The 17,491-nt window shown below is 58.1% G+C and overlaps 1 protein-coding gene across 1 annotated transcript; it reads left to right on the forward strand.

The window, feature by feature from the left end:
- The first annotated feature begins 13,338 nt into the window (after positions 1–13,338).
- LOC138062798 (olfactory receptor 14J1-like) lies at positions 13,339–14,325 on the forward strand. Its single transcript, XM_068921807.1, has one exon. The coding sequence runs from the start codon at positions 13,390–13,392 to the stop codon at positions 14,323–14,325; it is 936 nt and encodes a 311-aa protein (XP_068777908.1). The 5' UTR covers positions 13,339–13,389.
- Positions 14,326–17,491: the final 3,166 nt, after the last annotated feature.

A 17,491-nucleotide genomic window follows, 5' to 3' on the forward strand; every position in this document is an offset into this window, starting at 1 on the left:
GTGCCGCATGGGCACAGCCTCTCTCGGAGCCCTCCGACAGGCAGCTTTTCCGAGCAGAAGCGACCATGGGCAAGGGCCCCAAAACACACCAAGACCCACTCTCCAACCCTTCCGCTTGCTTCTAGTCCTCCAGAGCCTTTCCACAGGCACTTCCTCTGAACATCCCCGCTCACCCCGGAGCCTGCTCCCTTCCCACCTCCACGAAGCACCGAGCAAGTGCTCTCACAGGAGGCGCATCACGCCAGCTCTTGCCTGTCATCTCCTTTGCTTCACGTCCTCACAAGGCACTCACCCCACAGGCCTCCCTTCTGAGGGGCCCTTTGGGGCCTCAAGGCAGGAGGACAAAACTCTTTGGCACCACTCCCCCTCTCTCGGGTCTTGCTTTGGGGGTCTACAAATGCCACACGGCAGCACGCAGACACACTCACCAGCACGGACAGGGCCAGTGCACCAGCCTTAGACAAGCTCACTTCCAACCAGGGAAAGGGCACAAGGCTTCCGCTGCTCTCCAGCATTTGCCTTGCCCTGCCTCAGCAAGGCCTGGGATTTCTCTGCCAAGCAAAGCCTCGAGCCAAGCCAGCAGCTTTCTGCAGTGCCGGTGCCACATGGAAAAGCCAGTGCAGGCTCTGCCTCCAGGGTCCCTCCCTGGCACGGCCCAGGCAGAGTCCGAGAGCACCAGCTAAGCCACCCACTGAAGGAGCTTGGCGTGTGGCAGAGCCTAGCTGGTTTGTCCTCAGCTTTGGTGCCAGGAGCTCTCCTCCAAAGCAGCACCAGGCAGCAGCCTGCAGCAAGGACCACTTCCCTCTCTTCTCTTAGCAAGCACTTGAGCCCCTAGTGCTCCACTCTTTGGCCCCTGCATTTCTCAAGGCTGCAAGGACACTCTCCCATCACGGCATCAGCAGGGAGCAGTCCGAAAAACAAGAGTGGTCACAATGCAAAGGCTCTAGGATGCTCCCCACCTCCCAAAAAAGGAGTGGCAACTCTCAAAGCGCTCAGGGAGAAAACGCCAAGGGGAAAGGGCTTCCAGCGCTCAGCGTCCACAATGCCTGCCCAAAAGCCGGCAGGATGCTTGCAGGACGGCTGTGCTCACCACCACTCCCTTGGCTCCACACTCTCGCAGCAATACCCCTAGAGCTCCGTGGGGCTCCTCACACCCACCCAAACCTCAGGCCAACACCACCACCTTCCCCGCGTCAGCAGTGTCAGCACCTCACAACACCACACCTCGCACGCTCATGCCTGCCCATGGGGGCTCTCTCGTTGCCCTGCTGCAGCACACAAAGCTCACACCGCAGCAGGACGGTGGAGGAACTTGCCGAGACGGCAGCGGGAAGGAAGAGAGGCGCGGGCTGCGCATGCCTTGCAGGCCACTCTTGCCTTGGCTTCCCTCCTCCAAGGCACTCCTTGTCCAGGGAGATTGGGCACCGGAAGGCATCAGCCCCCCTCGAGAGTCCTCTCCCAAGAACACACCCGCCCCTCTCGAAAGAACACCTCTGCACAAGGCCTTCACTCCTCCAAACACCTTCCAGCACGCTAACGCCCAGCCATGAACAAGCAACTCCCCCGGCCTCCTGCTCCTTCAGCCAACACTGCTGCAGGGGAAAGCTCTCCCCTGGAGAAGCAACCGAGAGGAAAGGAGCGAAAAGCATGCCTCGTACAGCTCTCAGAGCAAGCAGAAGCACTCCCTGCACTTTCGTGTGGGTCCTGGCTGCAGAGCCTGGCAAGAGCGGAGGAAACTCAAGGCCTGAAGCTGAGCGGGCAGAAGGCAGCCGGCTGCCAGCGTGCCTGGCTCATGGGGCCACCAGGGCAGCCGGGGCCCCAGCAGCCAAGGCACCTGCTCACCTTGCGGCGCTCCCCACCTCCCCAGCCTCATGGCACTGCCCACGCACAGCACTGCTCTCTCCACACGTCTCCTCCCGCACCCAGAACCAACACCCTGGGGCCACCGCCTCTCCCCACCACACGCCACCCCCCCACTGGCACACACCTCACCCCCACCCCTCCCCTCACACAGCGTGGACAGCCAGCACGCCCCTCTGCAGCAGGCACACACAGGCCACACCACCACACAGGCCAGCAGCCAGGACACCACCCCCAAAATGCCCCCAAAACACACCCAGGCCCACTCTCCAGCCCTTCTGTTTCCTTCTAGTCCTCCAAGAGGCAGCAACAAGCACTTCCTCTGAACATCCACTCACACCTCTGCTCCTGCTCCCTTCCCACCTCCACCAACCCAAGGGCAGAAAGAGCATTCCCATCTTGCAGACAAACCTCACCAGGCCCCTCTCTTTTCATGGGGCACAATTTCCACACCACGCACACACTGTCAGCCCTGGATTCCACCGCCAATATCTAAGCCACGCTGCGGGCCTACATGCTGCGGGGACAGGCGGGACCTCCGAGTCACTTCCCAGCCATGGGCAACCGGGGCTGCTCTCTCTGCAGTCACCTCACAAACACCTTCCCAGCCACCTGCCTCCTGCTGCCCTATCAGCCACTCCAAAAGACAGGACCTCACGGCCACCTTCCCAGCCGTCTGCCTGCCACTGCCCTACAAGCCCCTGACACACAAGTGACCTCACAATAACTTCCTCAGCCATCAGCCAAATGCTCACCTCCCAGCTGCTCCGGCCAACGTCACCTCCAAAGCACGCGTCCCAGCCGTGCACCTGCTGCTGCCCCAGCAACTGCTCAGCTACAAGCCACCTCACAAGCACCTTCCCAGCCACACGCCTCCTGCTAGCCAATCACGTAACCCTTGCAGAAGGGACCTTACAGACAACACGCAAGCCTTGTTCCTGCAGCTGGCCTCTCAGCTCCTCAGCCCCAAGGGACCTCAGAATCAGCAGCCGAGCCACGGGCCCCCTGCTGGCCTCTCAGCTACCGACAAAGAACTGATTGGGCAGTGGTGATTTTCTGGCCCAGCTCTCGCAGACACTAGGGACCCCGGCCTCGTGGCTATTGCCCCCTGCAGCTTCCCCTGCCCTCCCCAAGGCTGAGACACCTCCTGAACGGGCCCCCCCTCATTCACCCTGGCGCCTCACAATGCTCCTAGTGCAGCAAAACACCCAGGACGGGCCGGTTCCTGCCCCAAGAGAAGATCACCTGCTGCTCAGGCAGCACCTACACCGAGCCCATGAAGCTTAGGAACTGGAGAAAGGCCTGCAAGGAATTCGTGGCAACATTTCTTGATGGGCCAATTGCGTGGGAGCAGCGACCATGAAGCTGAAGACAGCAGGGCTCCATGGCCCAGGCAGAGCGAGAAGCCTTCCCGCAACTCCAAAGGCCACTTCCTTCCCCAAGGCTGAACCAAGCCAGCACATCCCCTACACCTCAAGGACAACACGCACTCTCTGGTTTGGGGCCCTGACAGTCTGGGACGTGGGGAAGGACTGAGGCGAGGGCATCTCAGCTGGGGACACCAGCAGAGGCAGCACTCAGCAGCTCTTCCCCCTGGCCCGCCAGCAGGGCTAATGACAACGGCAAGGGGAGGACGGGCCCTTCCCCAGCCTCCAAGGCCCTGCGAAAGCACAACAGCTGCCACGCTCACAGCTGCTCTGCCAACACCCTTCAGGCTGCTTCCAGGGCCACAGGTCTCAGGGCCCAGCAAGAGCCACGGAGCGGCACCAACGGCCAGGCCACGGCGTGCCGCATGGGCACAGCCTCTCTCGGAGCCCTCCGACAGGCAGCTTTTCCGAGCAGAAGCGACCATGGGCAAGGGCCCCAAAACACACCAAGACCCACTCTCCAACCCTTCCGCTTGCTTCTAGTCCTCCAGAGCCTTTCCACAGGCACTTCCTCTGAACATCCCCGCTCAGCCCGGAGCCTGCTCCCTTCCCACCTCCACGAAGCAGAGAGCAAGTGCTCTCCCAGGAGGCGCATCACGCCAGCTCTTGCCTGTCATCTCCTTTGCTTCACGTCCTCACAAGGCACTCACCCCACAGGCCTCCCTTCTGAGGGGCCCTTTGGGGCCTCAAGGCAGGAGGACAAAACTCTTCGGCACCACTCCCCCTCTCTCGGGTCTTGCTTTGGGGGTCTACAAATGCCACACGGCAGCACACAGACACACTCACCAGCACGGACAGGGCCAGTGCACCAGCCTTAGACAAGCTCACTTCCAACCAGGGAAAGGGCACAAGGCTTCCGCTGCTCTCCAGCCTTTGCCTTGCCCTGCCTCAGCAAGGCCTGGGATTTCTCTGCCAAGCAAAGCCTCGAGCCAAGCCAGCAGCTTTCTGCAGTGCCGGTGCCACATGGAAAAGCCAGTGCAGGCTCTGCCTCCAGGGTCCCTCCCTGGCACGGCCCAGGCAGAGTCCGAGAGCACCAGCTAAGCCACCCACTGAAGGAGCTTGGCGTGTGGCAGAGCTTAGCTGGTTTGTCCTCAGCTTTGGTGCCAGGAGCTCTCCTCCAAAGCAGCACCAGGCAGCAGCCTGCAGCAAGGACCACTTCCCTCTCTTCTCTTAGCAAGCACTTGAGCCCCTAGTGCTCCACTCTTTGGCCCCTGCATTTCTCAGGGCTGCACGGACACTCTCCCATCACGGCGTCAGCAGGGAGCAGTCCGAAAAACAAGAGTGGTCACAATGCAAAGGCTCTAGGACGCTCCCCACCTCCCAAAAAAGGAGTGGCAACTCTCAAAGCGCTCAGGGAGAAAACGCCAAGGGGAAAGGGCTTCCAGCGCTCAGCGTCCACAATGCCTGCCCACAAGCCGGCAGGATGCTTGCAGGACGGCTGTGCTCACCACCACTCCCTTGGCTCCACACTCTCGCAGCAATACCCCTAGAGCTCCGTGGGGCTCCTCACACCCACCCAAACCTCAGGCCAACACCACCACCTTCCCCGCGTCAGCAGTGTCAGCACCTCACAACACCACACCTCGCACGCTCATGCCTGCCCATGGGGGCTCTCTCGTTGCCCTGCTGCAGCACACAAAGCTCACACCGCAGCAGGACGGTGGAGGAACTTGCCGAGACGGCAGCAGGAAGGAAGAGAGGCGCGGGCTGCGCATGCCTTGCAGGCCACTCTTGCCTTGGCTTCCCTCCTCCAAGGCACTCCTTGTCCAGGGAGATTGGGCACCGGAAGGCATCAGCCCCCCTCGAGAGTCCTCTCCCAAGAACACACCCGCCCCTCTCGAAAGAACACCTCTGCACAAGGCCTTCACTCCTCCAAACACCTTCCAGCACGCTAACGCCCAGCCATGAACGAGCAACTCCCCCGGCCTCCTGCTCCTTCAGCCAACACTGCTGCAGGGGAAAGCTCTCCCCTGGAGAAGCAACCGAGAGGAAAGGAGCGAAAAGCATGCCTCGTACAGCTCTCAGAGCAAGCAGAAGCACTCCCTGCACTTTTGTGTGGGTCCTGGCTGCAGAGCCTGGCAAGAGCGGAGGAAACTCAAGGCCTGAAGCTGAGCGGGCAGAAGGCAGCCGGCTGCCAGCGTGCCTGGCTCATGGGGCCACCAGGGCAGCCGGGGCCCCAGCAGCCAAGGCACCTGCTCACCTCGCGGCGCTCCCCACCTCCCCAGCCTCATGGCACTCCCCACGCACAGCACTGCTCTCTCCACACGTCTCCTCCCGCACCCACAACCAACACCCTGGGGCCACCGCCTCTCCCCACCACACGCCACCCCCCCACTGGCACACACCTCACCCCCACCCCTCCCCTCACACAGCGTGGACAGCCAGCACGCCCCTCTGCAGCAGGCACACACAGGCCACACCACCACACAGGCCAGCAGCCAGGACACCACCCCCAAAATGCCCCCAAAACACACCCAGGCCCACTCTCCAGCCCTTCTGTTTCCTTCTAGTCCTCCAAGAGGCAGCAACAAGCACTTCCTCTGAACATCCACTCACACCTCTGCTCCTGCTCCCTTCCCACCTCCACCAACCCAAGGGCAGAAAGAGCATTCCCATCTTGCAGACAAACCTCACCAGGCCCCTCTCTTTTCATGGGGCACAATTTCCACACCACGCACACACTGTCAGCCCTAGATTCCACCGCCAATATCTAAGCCACGCTGCGGGCCTACATGCTGCGGGGACAGGCGGGACCTCCGAGTCACTTCCCAGCCATGGGCAACCGGGGCTGCTCTCTCTGCAGTCACCTCACAAGCACCTTCCCAGCCACCTGCCTCCTGCTGCCCTATCAGCCACTCCAAAAGACAGGACCTCACGGCCACCTTCCCAGCCGTCTGCCTGCCACTGCCCTACAAGCCCCTGACACACAAGTGACCTCACAATAACTTCCTCAGCCATCAGCCAAATGCTCACCTCCCAGCTGCTCCGGCCAACGTCACCTCCAAAGCACGCGTCCCAGCCGTGCACCTGCTGCTGCCCCAGCAACTGCTCAGCTACAAGCCACCTCACAAGCACCTTCCCAGCCACACGCCTCCTGCTAGCCAATCACGTAACCCTTGCAGAAGGGACCTTACAGACAACACGCAAGCCTTGTTCCTGCAGCTGGCCTCTCAGCTCCTCAGCCCCAAGGGACCTCAGAATCAGCAGCCGAGCCACGGGCCCCCTGCTGGCCTCTCAGCTACCGACAAAGAACTGATTGGGCAGTGGTGATTTTCTGGCCCAGCTCTCGCAGACACTAGGGACCCCGGCCTCGTGGCTATTGCCCCCTGCAGCTTCCCCTGCCCTCTCCAAGGCTGAGCCTGCTCACCCCAACCCCACCACTCCGTCCTGGATCAGCTGCTCAGGGCCATCTGGCACAGCTGGCTTGTAGGGCAGCTACCCTCGGGCCTATGCTCCTCTGTCCCATGTTCCCAGCCCCACCAGCCCCGTCATCTACTTCTGGAGGAATGCAGCCCCACTGGCACCATCGCTCCTCCTGCTCCCTCTGGGACCCGGCTGGGCCCAGTGGGTCGCTCTGGAAGGCTGAGGAGCCCCGGGGCAGGGGCAGCAAGGGGGAGAGCAGCTCTGGGCCTGCCGGTGCTGCGGAGTGGAGGTGTGGAGCTGACTGGAGCAGCGGGAGATGGCCCTGCTGCACTCACTCCAGCACTGTCCACCATGACTCTGGGGAAAATCTGCCTGGCATCAGCCAGGACTGGTGGGGTGGCCACGGCACCCCCCACCTCTCTCCAAGCTGCTCTCCCAAATCTGCTGTCTTTTGGGTGCAGAGCTTGGAGCCCAGTTTGCAGGAGGAAGGGGGTATGGCCATCTGAGGACACCAGGTCTGAGCCCAAAACATGCTCTGCCAAGCTCGAAACATAAAAGGCTCCGGGGGGGGGGGGGGGGGGGGCGGGGGGAGGAACAGAGGTTCTCCCAAACAAGGAGATGCCTTGGGGTTATTTAAGGTGAAGTTTTCATTTCCTCTGTGGGCATTTCCAGCAGGCTCTTGAGATCCCCATGGGAGGTGGTGGACACTCTAGCCTCCAGGGCACACAGGACCCCTTTCCTTCCAGAGCCAGATTCCAAAGGGAGACCCACTCCCAGGGAAACTTGGGCCTGGATTTCCTCCCCACCCTGTCATGAGGGGATGGAGCCAGCCCCACAGGAGCCTCGGGGCTCAGGACAGCCCCAGCCCCAGGACCCAGCACTCCTGCCTGCCCCATTGCTTCCTGAGCCAGAGGGGACCCTCAGAAAGGGCTCTTGTGGCCACCCCCAGCCCTATCCAGACACCCCCACTGCCCAGGACCCACCGCTGTTTTTCCATTTCACAGTCTCTGTGCGACACCTCAGGAAGAAGTTCCTGAATCCCTTACCCTTGGTGGAGAGTTGCCAGAGCGCTGGAAAACAAGTATCCGTGGTCTGGGCTAATGTTCTTGGTCCAGCAGTCTCCATCTCGTTTGGCCCCTTTCCGTCGGCTCACCTCTCCCTCCAGGGAAAAAGGACTCTCTTCCTGTCTCGTCCCCCACAATTCCTCTCCAATGTGTCCCTGCTCTTGTGCCTGTTGGTGAGGAGCCCCAGTGCAGCCCCTCTGCCTCCTGTCCTCCCTCCTTGCTGGGGAGTAGCTCTGAAGGGCAGCAGTGGGGAGCGTGTGAGCCGTGCTCTGGCCTAGCAGGGAAGTCCCCATGGCACCGGGGAGAGACCTCTCTGTGATGTGGCACATCCCACTGTGACCTCAGCCCATGTCATCTCAGGGCTCAGTAGGTCACCGCCATGGACATGGTGATGGCACAGCCAGGGAGAGAGCAGAGAGACTTCCCTCCATGTTCTGCAAAGCAACCACCTGCCCTTCCCCCAGTTAGTTTCCAAAACTTGCTGATAAATCCTTCAGAAACATGACCAGATGGTGACAAAGGCTGTGAAAAATCTAAGATGGGGCACGGCAGAGGTCACTTCTGTGCCCCTGCACCAACAGGTCTCTGCACAGGGCAGACCTGTGCGGGAAGCTGGGGTTTGGGGCTATGTTAGGGGCTTGTCACTTGTTAAGATGGGATCAAAGTCATGTGAGGTCAAACAGCACAAAGGGTGGCCATGGGCTGCGATGCTTTGGCGAGCCTGGTGAGCCTGGTTTCTCCTGTGGGTCACTCTTCTTGTCAAAGGAGGATGTAGGACAGGATGGGACAGGACGCAGCCTTCCTCCTTCAGGCACCAAAGCAGGCTCTTTGTTTTGAAAAGGCCTCAGCAAGGTTTCTCAGTCTGCGGTGCTTAGGAGAGAGATGAGATGCCAGAAAAGAGCAACTAGGCCCTTAACACGCATCATGCAGAGGGCTTTACGTGGGACCCTGGTGCTTCCCATGTTCCATAACCATGGGCAAGGCTGGGGAGCAAATTTGGGGAAGTGTTCTCATTTCCCACGAATGTTGCCCAGGGTGAGCCTGGGGAAAGCCATTTCCCACCTCTGGAGCTCAGCTGGTCCTTGGGCTTTTCAGCGTCACCTCAGGGCAGTGCTTCTCCCCTGGCTACAGTCCCTGGCACCCTGGATCCCCCCACAGCACCCTGGCTTTCCCGGGAGGCTGTACTGTACCTAGTACCTGGTACCCTAGTACCAATCCTAGCAGTGTGTGCTTGCTCAAATATGGTCATGTAATAGTGGAGAGGACGTTCCCCAGTAGCTATTGGAGTTGTTGCATCAGTTGTGTCAGAAACTTGGACGCAGAGAGACCCTCTGCCAGTAGACGCAGCTCTACAGGGGTGAGGGTGCAGGGGGTGCTTGGGGCCTCTTGGTGAGGCCTGGGCTGACAGTCAGCTCTCCTGCAGCAGGTGTGCTGTTGTGGACAAGTTGTGTCATGAGGGGAAGTTCCACCTGAATCTGAGGGAAACCTTCTTGCCTGTGAGAGTGACAGAGCCCTGGCAGAGGTTGCCCAGAGAGGTTGTGGAGTCTCCTTGCCTGGAGAGATTCAAAACCCACCTGGACACGATGCTGTGCAATGTGCCCTTCCCACACAGGGCCTCCTCCTCCTCATCTTCCCTGGTGGAGTTTCCTGAAGACCTTGTACTCTGCCATTGAAGGACTCCAGTCATGCAAGTGACCCCACCCCATCTCAGTTATTCCAAGCATGTGGCAGTGCTGTGACAGCTTGGGCATCTCCGTTTGCTCCTATCTGCACCCCAGGCTTCATATGTCTGCATATATTTGGAGTTCAGCACCTCAGCTGTGGCACGGACAGAAGATTTGTCACAGGGAAACATGTTTCCAAGGACCTTCTGTAGGCAAAGGCTTTGACTGCAAGGGGTGACATGCTGGCATGGATAGGAGGTGGCCAATATGATGGTGGAAGGAGGTTCCCACTGACAGAGGAAACCCTGCAGTGCCCAAGGCCAGGGAGAAAGAGAGCTGAGCTGTGCAGGAATGGCAGGAGAGGGATTAGCAGCCTGAGCTGCCTCTGGAGCACCTTGGGGCCTGTGACAGAGGTGAATCGATCTCTAGGAAGCACAAGATGCTACTGTAGAAGTCCCTGGGCCCGGGCAGCCTGTGATCCAGCCACCCTGAGGACATCACTAGCCCAGTGCCTGTTCATATCGTGTGGAAGGATGAGAAGAGGTTCAGGGACAGGAGAGCCAGAAGGGTTGGAGAGTGCAGTCACTAGAGTGGAGACCTCGAGGTGATGTGCCTCCCATTTACGCAGCACGCTTGACTGCAGGCAGGATGGAATTGGCCTAAGGGCCGTGGTGGGATTCAGTTGTGTGGACACAGGTAGGAAACGTGAGATGCCCTGGGGCACTTGTCCAGCAAGCACTGAAAAGGGCCATGGTTTCCCTGTAGGTGCCATGGTGTATGTGCTAGAAGCATGCAGTTGTGCTGCACACCCCAGGCATCCGACATGGTCCTTCCAGCCTATTTCTAGGTCATGAAATCAAGTGTCTGCACTGAATGACATGAGCTGTTGGTAACACTGGGATCTGGATATGTCTCAGCTTCCTCGTGAGTGGGTGTCTAGCAGTATTGGGCACCTGGGGTCATTAGAGATGGCCAAGGAAACTCCCCACCCGGCCCCCACCTGATGAATGCGGGTCTCAGAGTGGCTCCATCAGAGCAAGCAGACACTGGCACATGCTTTGGACCACCTCTCTCTCTTCCAATGTCCCCAGGTGTTTGTGTGTGAGCAACTGACTCCCACTCTCCATCTCCAGGGATTACAACAGGAGCTTAGACAAGGAGCTCCCATGCGGACATCTCTGTTGGGCACACTTCAGGTTGGGCAAGGGTAAAACCCCATGTGCTGTGTGTTTGTGGATTTCACGGGATGGATGGGAATCCCACTGCCACCCCGGGGCTTCTAAACTGGCATGAGATGCCCAGATGGACTCATCTGAATGAAAACCTGAACCATGGGAGAATGAACTCCCTTCTTGCCCCCTCTCTAGGAGTCCTGCCTAGCTAAGAGGCAGGAAGAGGGGCTTCCAGAGTGTGACGTTTCCCCCTCTAGCAGGTGACCTTCCTCTGATGAGATATATTGTAATGCTGGAATCAGTCTTCCTTCAGTGCTCAGAGAGGGACCATTGGTGATTATTTTGGTTTTCTGCAGTGAACATTTCCCGGGAGGAGGGAGCCCGAGGGACAGAGAACTTCTGCCTTTAATTGGGCCACTGTTGCTGAAGGGGTCCAGGCTCCCAGGACAGAAGGAGGTCAATGGCACCGTGGCAGCAGTGCCCATGTGTCCAGCTGTGTGCAGGAGCAGCTCCTCTGCCAAGAGCAGCAGGGCTCCGGGCACTGCCTGCTGCTGCTGAGAGGAGCTGCGAGAAGGCAGAGAGAAGTAGAAGGCAGTGTGTATTGGGAGGAGAGAGGAGAGCTCCTTGTGGGAGACATCTTCCCAGCCCTGAACACGGTAAGTCCCTGGCTATAGGACAACACTACTGAGGTTTTTGGAGGGGTCTTCTGAACCCAGCTCACCCCATGACAAGTTTTCTAAAGATCTTTCTCCCGGCTTCTCCTTTGTGGAGGGGAGGAGGAGATGCTTTAGAGCAGAGATTCCCTGGCACACCGTCACAGGGACCCGGCGTTCTGCTACCTTCTCCCAGGGATGGATGCAGGGCTGTAAGAGTGGGACATGCACACACGTCTGTCTCGGGTTGTGATTCAGAGCAGTGTCCCTGCCCTGCAGAGGAAGGTGAAAAAAAGGGCTATTTATTTGAAAGGGAAAGAACTTTCCTCCCAGAGCTTTCCATTTTCTAATCTAGGCAGGGAGAAAAGAGGAAAGGGCTTTCTGGTTTGGCAAGGAACTGGGACTCACAAACCTTCACCCTCCGAGATCAGGAGGTCTGTGAGAAAGCTCAGCAAACCCTTTTCAACCCCATCTCTACCTACAGCAGCACCAGCATCTTCTTTATGGCTTCCTGAGGATTTATGTGACCTGCTCTTTAGGACCTGCAAGCACAGAGGTGCCCCTGCCCACATCCCCATCCCGGAAGGTTTCTTCAGGGCACCACTGAGCCCTCAGAGGGTGGGATGTGGACTATGACCACTGAGAGGGAAAAGGTGTTGGGACTGGGAAAGCTCCCAGCAGGGGCAGCTGCAGGCAGCCGAGATGAGCAGGGAATGAGAGGGATCTGCTAGCAGAATCATCATGGGGGGATGGATTTTTGCAAGTCATGGTCAGTCTCTCCAATACAAACACCTTCCTTTGAGCATGCTGCCTGTGTCTCCTCTCCCACCCAGCAGAGCCTCTGCCCTGACAGCCGTGGAGTCCAGGGCATGAGCTGCCTCCTCTGCAGCCAGACCTCCGGCAGAGGAGAGGGGCATCTCTCCTGCCACGGGCCCCTTTTGTGCTCCCTGACAAAGGGGCTGAGAGCACCTGCCCTGCAATGTCGCTCTCTGCAGGGCAGCATGGTCAGGTGGGCAAGGTGAAGGCTTTTGTGAGTGCCCGTCTGTCTCTCTCCTTGCTTCCCTCAGCAGCAGGATCATGGTGCTGCCCCTTGTTTCCCCTCCTCTCCATGCTGCTCCTGCTCCTCTCTCAGGCTCTTTGGGGTTGGGGGGTTTCAGCTGCGGTTCAGACACTGACACTGCAAGTTCGGCAACAGAGGGGTCTGAATGGGAGTGAGTTGTCCCCAGCTCCCTTCGGAGCTGTGAGGCTGCAGAAAATTCACCCTGTGGGGCTGGGAAATGAGCTGCCCTTGTCCCGCTCTTCATCACCATCTCCATATGTAGGCTGAGAGAGAAGACTTTGGAAATCTTCCCTTACAGCCTGAAGTCCTCCACTCTCCGCTCCGTCCAGTTTCTCTCTGAGAGGTGCTTGTGAGGGTGAGTGTCCTTCAGCGGAGAGAGGTGCGAGTGCAGGGCAGTGAGGGGCAGGACTCCTTGGCAGACCAGATCCCGTGACTCTGTACAAAGTCACAGCAAGCCCTCTTTTCCCCTTGGGATGCCTGAGTGCTCATGCTGAGAGCAACTGAAATACCAAAGATTTCTGCTCTGTCAAAGAATGCCGCCACAGTGAGAGGGAGGCACCTAAAAGCTAAATAAATAATCAGACTCCTCTGCCGAAGGTTATTTTCCAGAGAAAACAGGTATCTAAACATTGACCTGCCCTTCCACATAAGGGGTGGACGTAACCTGCTGTAGCATGTGCACCTCAGAGCTAGTCACCTCCCCCTCCCACCACAGTGCCTGGAGAAAGAACACACATAGTAAATTGGCGTGAGGATGGGGTCTCAGGATCTCATTGGGATGGAGACGTCTAGAAACGGTCGAGTCACTGGACCAAGTTCCCTTTCTGCCTCTCCCAGCGACAATTTTCAGGTAACCCACCAAATGCATGGGGCTAACTGACACCATCATTTACACCCCCCAGCAGAGCAGAACGGACTCTTTGGAGGCTTGGCTGAGGCCCCTGCTCTGCATGGCATGTTCAGTCAGCATGAAGTAGAGCTCCGGAAAGAGCGCTGAATGAATGTAAAGTACAGAGAAAAGGTGGGGATTTCTATTACAAGTGGAAGGGGTTGGGGTCAGAAAAGACTGCATGACTTACCACTGTCTTTTCCCCTTTAAACAGTTCCCACAGCCCAGAGGGAGCAAATGTTCAACGGCAGCTCTCCCAACCAGTTCCTCCTCACGGCGTTTGCAGACACACGGCAGCTGCAGCTCTTGCACTTCTCACTCTTCCTGGGCACCTACCTGGCTGCCCTCCTGGCCAACGGCCTCATCATCACAGCCGTAGCCTGCCACCACCGCCTCCACACCCCCATGTACTTCTTCCTCCTCCACCTCGCCCTCCTCGACCTGGCCTCCATCTCCACCACTGTCCCCAAATCCATGGCCAACTCCCTGAGGGACACCAGGGCCATTTCCTACTCGGGATGTGCTGCCCAGGTCTTTTTCCTCTTTTTCTTATGTTCAGCTGAGTATTCTCTCCTCACAGTCATGGCCTACGACCGCTACGTTGCCATCTGCAGACCCCTGCACTACGGGACCCTCCTGGGCACCAGAGCTTGTGTCAGGATGGCAGCAGCTGCCTGGGCCACTGGTTTTCTCCATGCTCTCCTGCACACTGCCAACACATTTTCCATCCCTCTCTGCCAAGGCAATGTCCTGGACCAATTCTTCTGTGAAGTTTCCCAGATCCTGAAGCTCTCCTGCTCACACTCTTACTTCAGGGAAGTTGGGCTTATTGTGGTTAGTGTCTGTTTAGTCTTTGGGTGTTTCATTTTCATTGTGCTGTCCTACGTGCAGATCTTCAGAGCCGTGCTGAGGATGCCCTCTGAGCAGGGAAGGCACAAAGCCTTCTCCATGTGCCTCCCGCACCTGGCTGTCGTCTCCTTGCTTGTCAGCACTGGCACGTTGGCCTACCTGAAGCCCCCCTCCATCTCCTCCCCAGCTCTGAATCTGGTGGTGGCTGTTCTGTACTCGGTGGTGCCTCCAGCAGTGAACCCGCTCATCTACAGCATGAGGAACAAGGAGCTCAAAGATGCGCTGAGCAAATTGATTCAATTGGTTTTAGTTCAGCAGAAATAAGCTGCCCATCTCTCCTCACAAGCAGTTACTAATTAATCTCACAAAACTCTTATGCTTTGCGCATTCTCTCTGTGATAGTCATGTTTGTACAGAGGGTTTGAATTCATCACGCTTCTCCAGCAGCACAAGCCCTGTCTTTCTGATTGAGACAGCTGCTGTGGACATGTCTATCACTGTGCCAGAGCTGACTTAGGTCTAATAAAAGAGGATTTCTTCAGTTCACTGCTTGAAAGTTGGGCTCTGCTTCCAAAGCTGGACTCAATTATGTGCTTGAGGACTTCCACCCTGAAAGACCCTGTTGCTTTTCTTGGGCTCTCCATGGGCTCCAGGCAATGAGCTCAAGGTGTGATGCGTTAGGGAAAGAGGGCTGGATTCAGCTCTCACTTGTGGATGTCCAATGCTCCTGGAAGTAGTGGTAAACAGTCAAGGGGTGTCTCTTATCTGACAGGGCTGGAGATGGATGTCTGACCTTCTCAAAGGCAGCATGGAGTCCCTGGGAGAGCAAAGGGCATCTCCTAGGGCATCGTGTGCCTCAGGGTGGGCAGTGAATGGAGCTTCACAAAGTCAAGTGGAGGCACCAAAAGGTAAAGGGCAAACCCAATGAATGTGCAGGCAAGTGAGAGCTCTGAAATCCCACCACAATCAGTGAGGATCTCGCAGGCACAGGAAGGGAGAGTCCTCCCAGAGAGTCCTTCATGTCACCTTCAATGAAAAAACATGGGACCCATCTAGGGACACACCTGCTCAGGGTTCCTGAGCCATTGGAAATGCCCTGTGATTGCTCAGAGCATCGTCCATGGCCACAGACCCCTTGGTGGGGGTTGTCAGGTGCAATGATGCCTGTCCGGCTGGGTCTGCTTCCCACCGTGACCACCCCAGCCAGTGTGGAGTCACCCCATGGCTCCGTGAGGTCCACAGCCCACTCGCTCTGCACAGCAGCACCGCCAGCCCGGGGCCCTGCGGGGAGCCCAGGGAAGGGTCCAGGAAGGGCCGGAAGGGCCGGGCAGGCCAGCCTGGACACACGGACGTGGGGAAAGGCTCTACGGGGAGCAGGGAGGTCCCTGGAGAAGAGGAAAGGAGCAATTGTGCACTGGCAAGGAGGAATAAAGGAGGAAGAGGAACGTGTTTCTCTGTGTGTCCAGGAAGGGCAGGGTGCTGTGTCCCCTGGGGCAGCAGGAGTGGCCAGAGGAGCCCCAGGGCAGGGGGTCTTGGGGTGTCGTGGAGAGAGGGGCTGGCCCGGGGGGCTGCAGGCAGGCTGGGGGTAGGGGATCTCCTGGACACCAGAAGGAGGGACCCAGAGTGTCCCTGTGGCCTGCCTCCTGGGGCCAGTTCCAGCTGGGAGGCTGGTGGGGCAGCAGACACGCACCCACCCTGCCCTGGTCACCCACCCCAGGTTTCATGGTACGTGTTGCTGTGTGGCCAGCTCCGTCCTGCCAAAACCTTCCATGACCCCTTGCTGCAGCCCCCACTGTTCCCTGCCCTTCCTCTGCTGACCATGCCACCAACCCCTTTGCTGCCCCATCTCCCCTCTCCCCAAACCGCAGGGACCAGCGGTGCGGTATGGAGCTGGCACAGCCCCACAGCTGCTCTCCAGTCCCAGCCCTCCCCACCTTCCCCCCAAACATTACATCCATCTCCCAGAAGGACAAGAAAGAGCCTCTGGGAAAGGACAGACTGCTCTGTGTCCTCAGCCCCTGGGAAGCAAATCTTTGTGGGAGTGATTTCCAGCCCCATGAAGGGATTGGGATCAGCCAGCATGAAGTCATGGAGGGCAGCTTGTGCCTGACCCACCCAGATTGCCTCCTGGGATGGAATGACTGGCTTTGTGGGCATGGGGAGTGCCCCGCATGCTGTATAGCCTGAATGGAGGAAGGCCTTTGACATGATCTTCCCTAGCACCTTTGTCGCCAAAGTGGGCAGATGTGGGATGGAGCCGTATGCACTGGATTTTGCAGGAAATTACCAGGAGGCCACCTGGCTCCAAAGACGGAGAACAGTGGTGCAAAGTCCAACGGACTAATGGCTACCAGTGATGTTCTTCAGAGGTCAATACTGGAGCCAATGCTGTTTGCCTTGATGAGTGATGCAGAGGATGGGATGGAGGGATGGGATGCCTTTATGGTGAATTATCTCCCCTCCCCACCATAGGAACATACTAGAAGATGAACTACCAATCACCGTGCCCTATCTATAACCTGGAGCGGGACTGATACCATGCCAACAGGTTCCGGCAACTTTCCTTTTAAGTTGATAGGGCATCCCAGATCAGGTGGTCTGGGCTGTCGACCAAAGGAACCTTCTGGGAGGCTGGCAAGGCAGCGGGTATGCAAATGGCCGGATTGAAAGTGCATGTTTTGATTGGACAGGTTAGTCCCTCCTGGGTGACTACATACTGGATTAGTCTAGTTATAAAAACCCCCAGATAGAAGTACATGTGTGTGTGCTGGAGACCTAGAGCTTGAACTCGCGAAGGCAGGTGGACACTCGCCGAAGGTCGATGCACCCGGGGAAGAAGAGGCTGCGGCAGCTCTTGTCAGAGCTCTCGAGTCGCTCACCCGCCTCCTACAGGCACATTTCCCCAGCTGAAGACGCCGAGCAGCTGCAGCGGCTGGCCACCGTCGGAGCGGCGGAAGCGATGCTTCACGGGACTTCGTCACCAACACCCCCTCGACTGGGACGCCGTGTGAGGGCACTGAGGGACCCTCCACAAGCCCTGCACCCCTGTCCCCTCCTGTTGGGTAGGAGCACCACACTACGTGGAGCGGAAGCCTGACCTTTCCCTCTCTGACTCCTACGATTAGGTGTCACTCCGTCCGGAGGGTCTTCTGGGAGGTCTCTAACTGAGTGCCGCTTCTTCCAGCAAGAGCCGTGTGTCCCAGTCCCGCTAGGGAGCTGCTGCTCCGTCCCCGGGATCAGAGAATACCCCGTCCAGAGGGATAATTGCAGCAGGCCCTGCACGCAGGCACACAGGTGCCACTTCTTCCCTCTGGGGCTATTGCCCCCCAGCCGTGTTCATTGTCGGTTCTGTTCTAGCCGCAGCCGTCTAGTAGCTTGGGCATCAATCCCCTTCCACGACCTTGTTCCCCTTTCTAAAGGTTTTGTGTCTTTCTTGTTGCTGTACACTTTGATTTGAAATAATGTTATTACTGCCAATTTTCATTTCACT

The sequence above is a fragment of the Struthio camelus genome, chromosome 29 (genome assembly GCF_040807025.1).
Source record: "Struthio camelus isolate bStrCam1 chromosome 29, bStrCam1.hap1, whole genome shotgun sequence".
In the NCBI taxonomy this organism is placed as follows: Eukaryota; Metazoa; Chordata; class Aves; order Struthioniformes; family Struthionidae; genus Struthio; species Struthio camelus.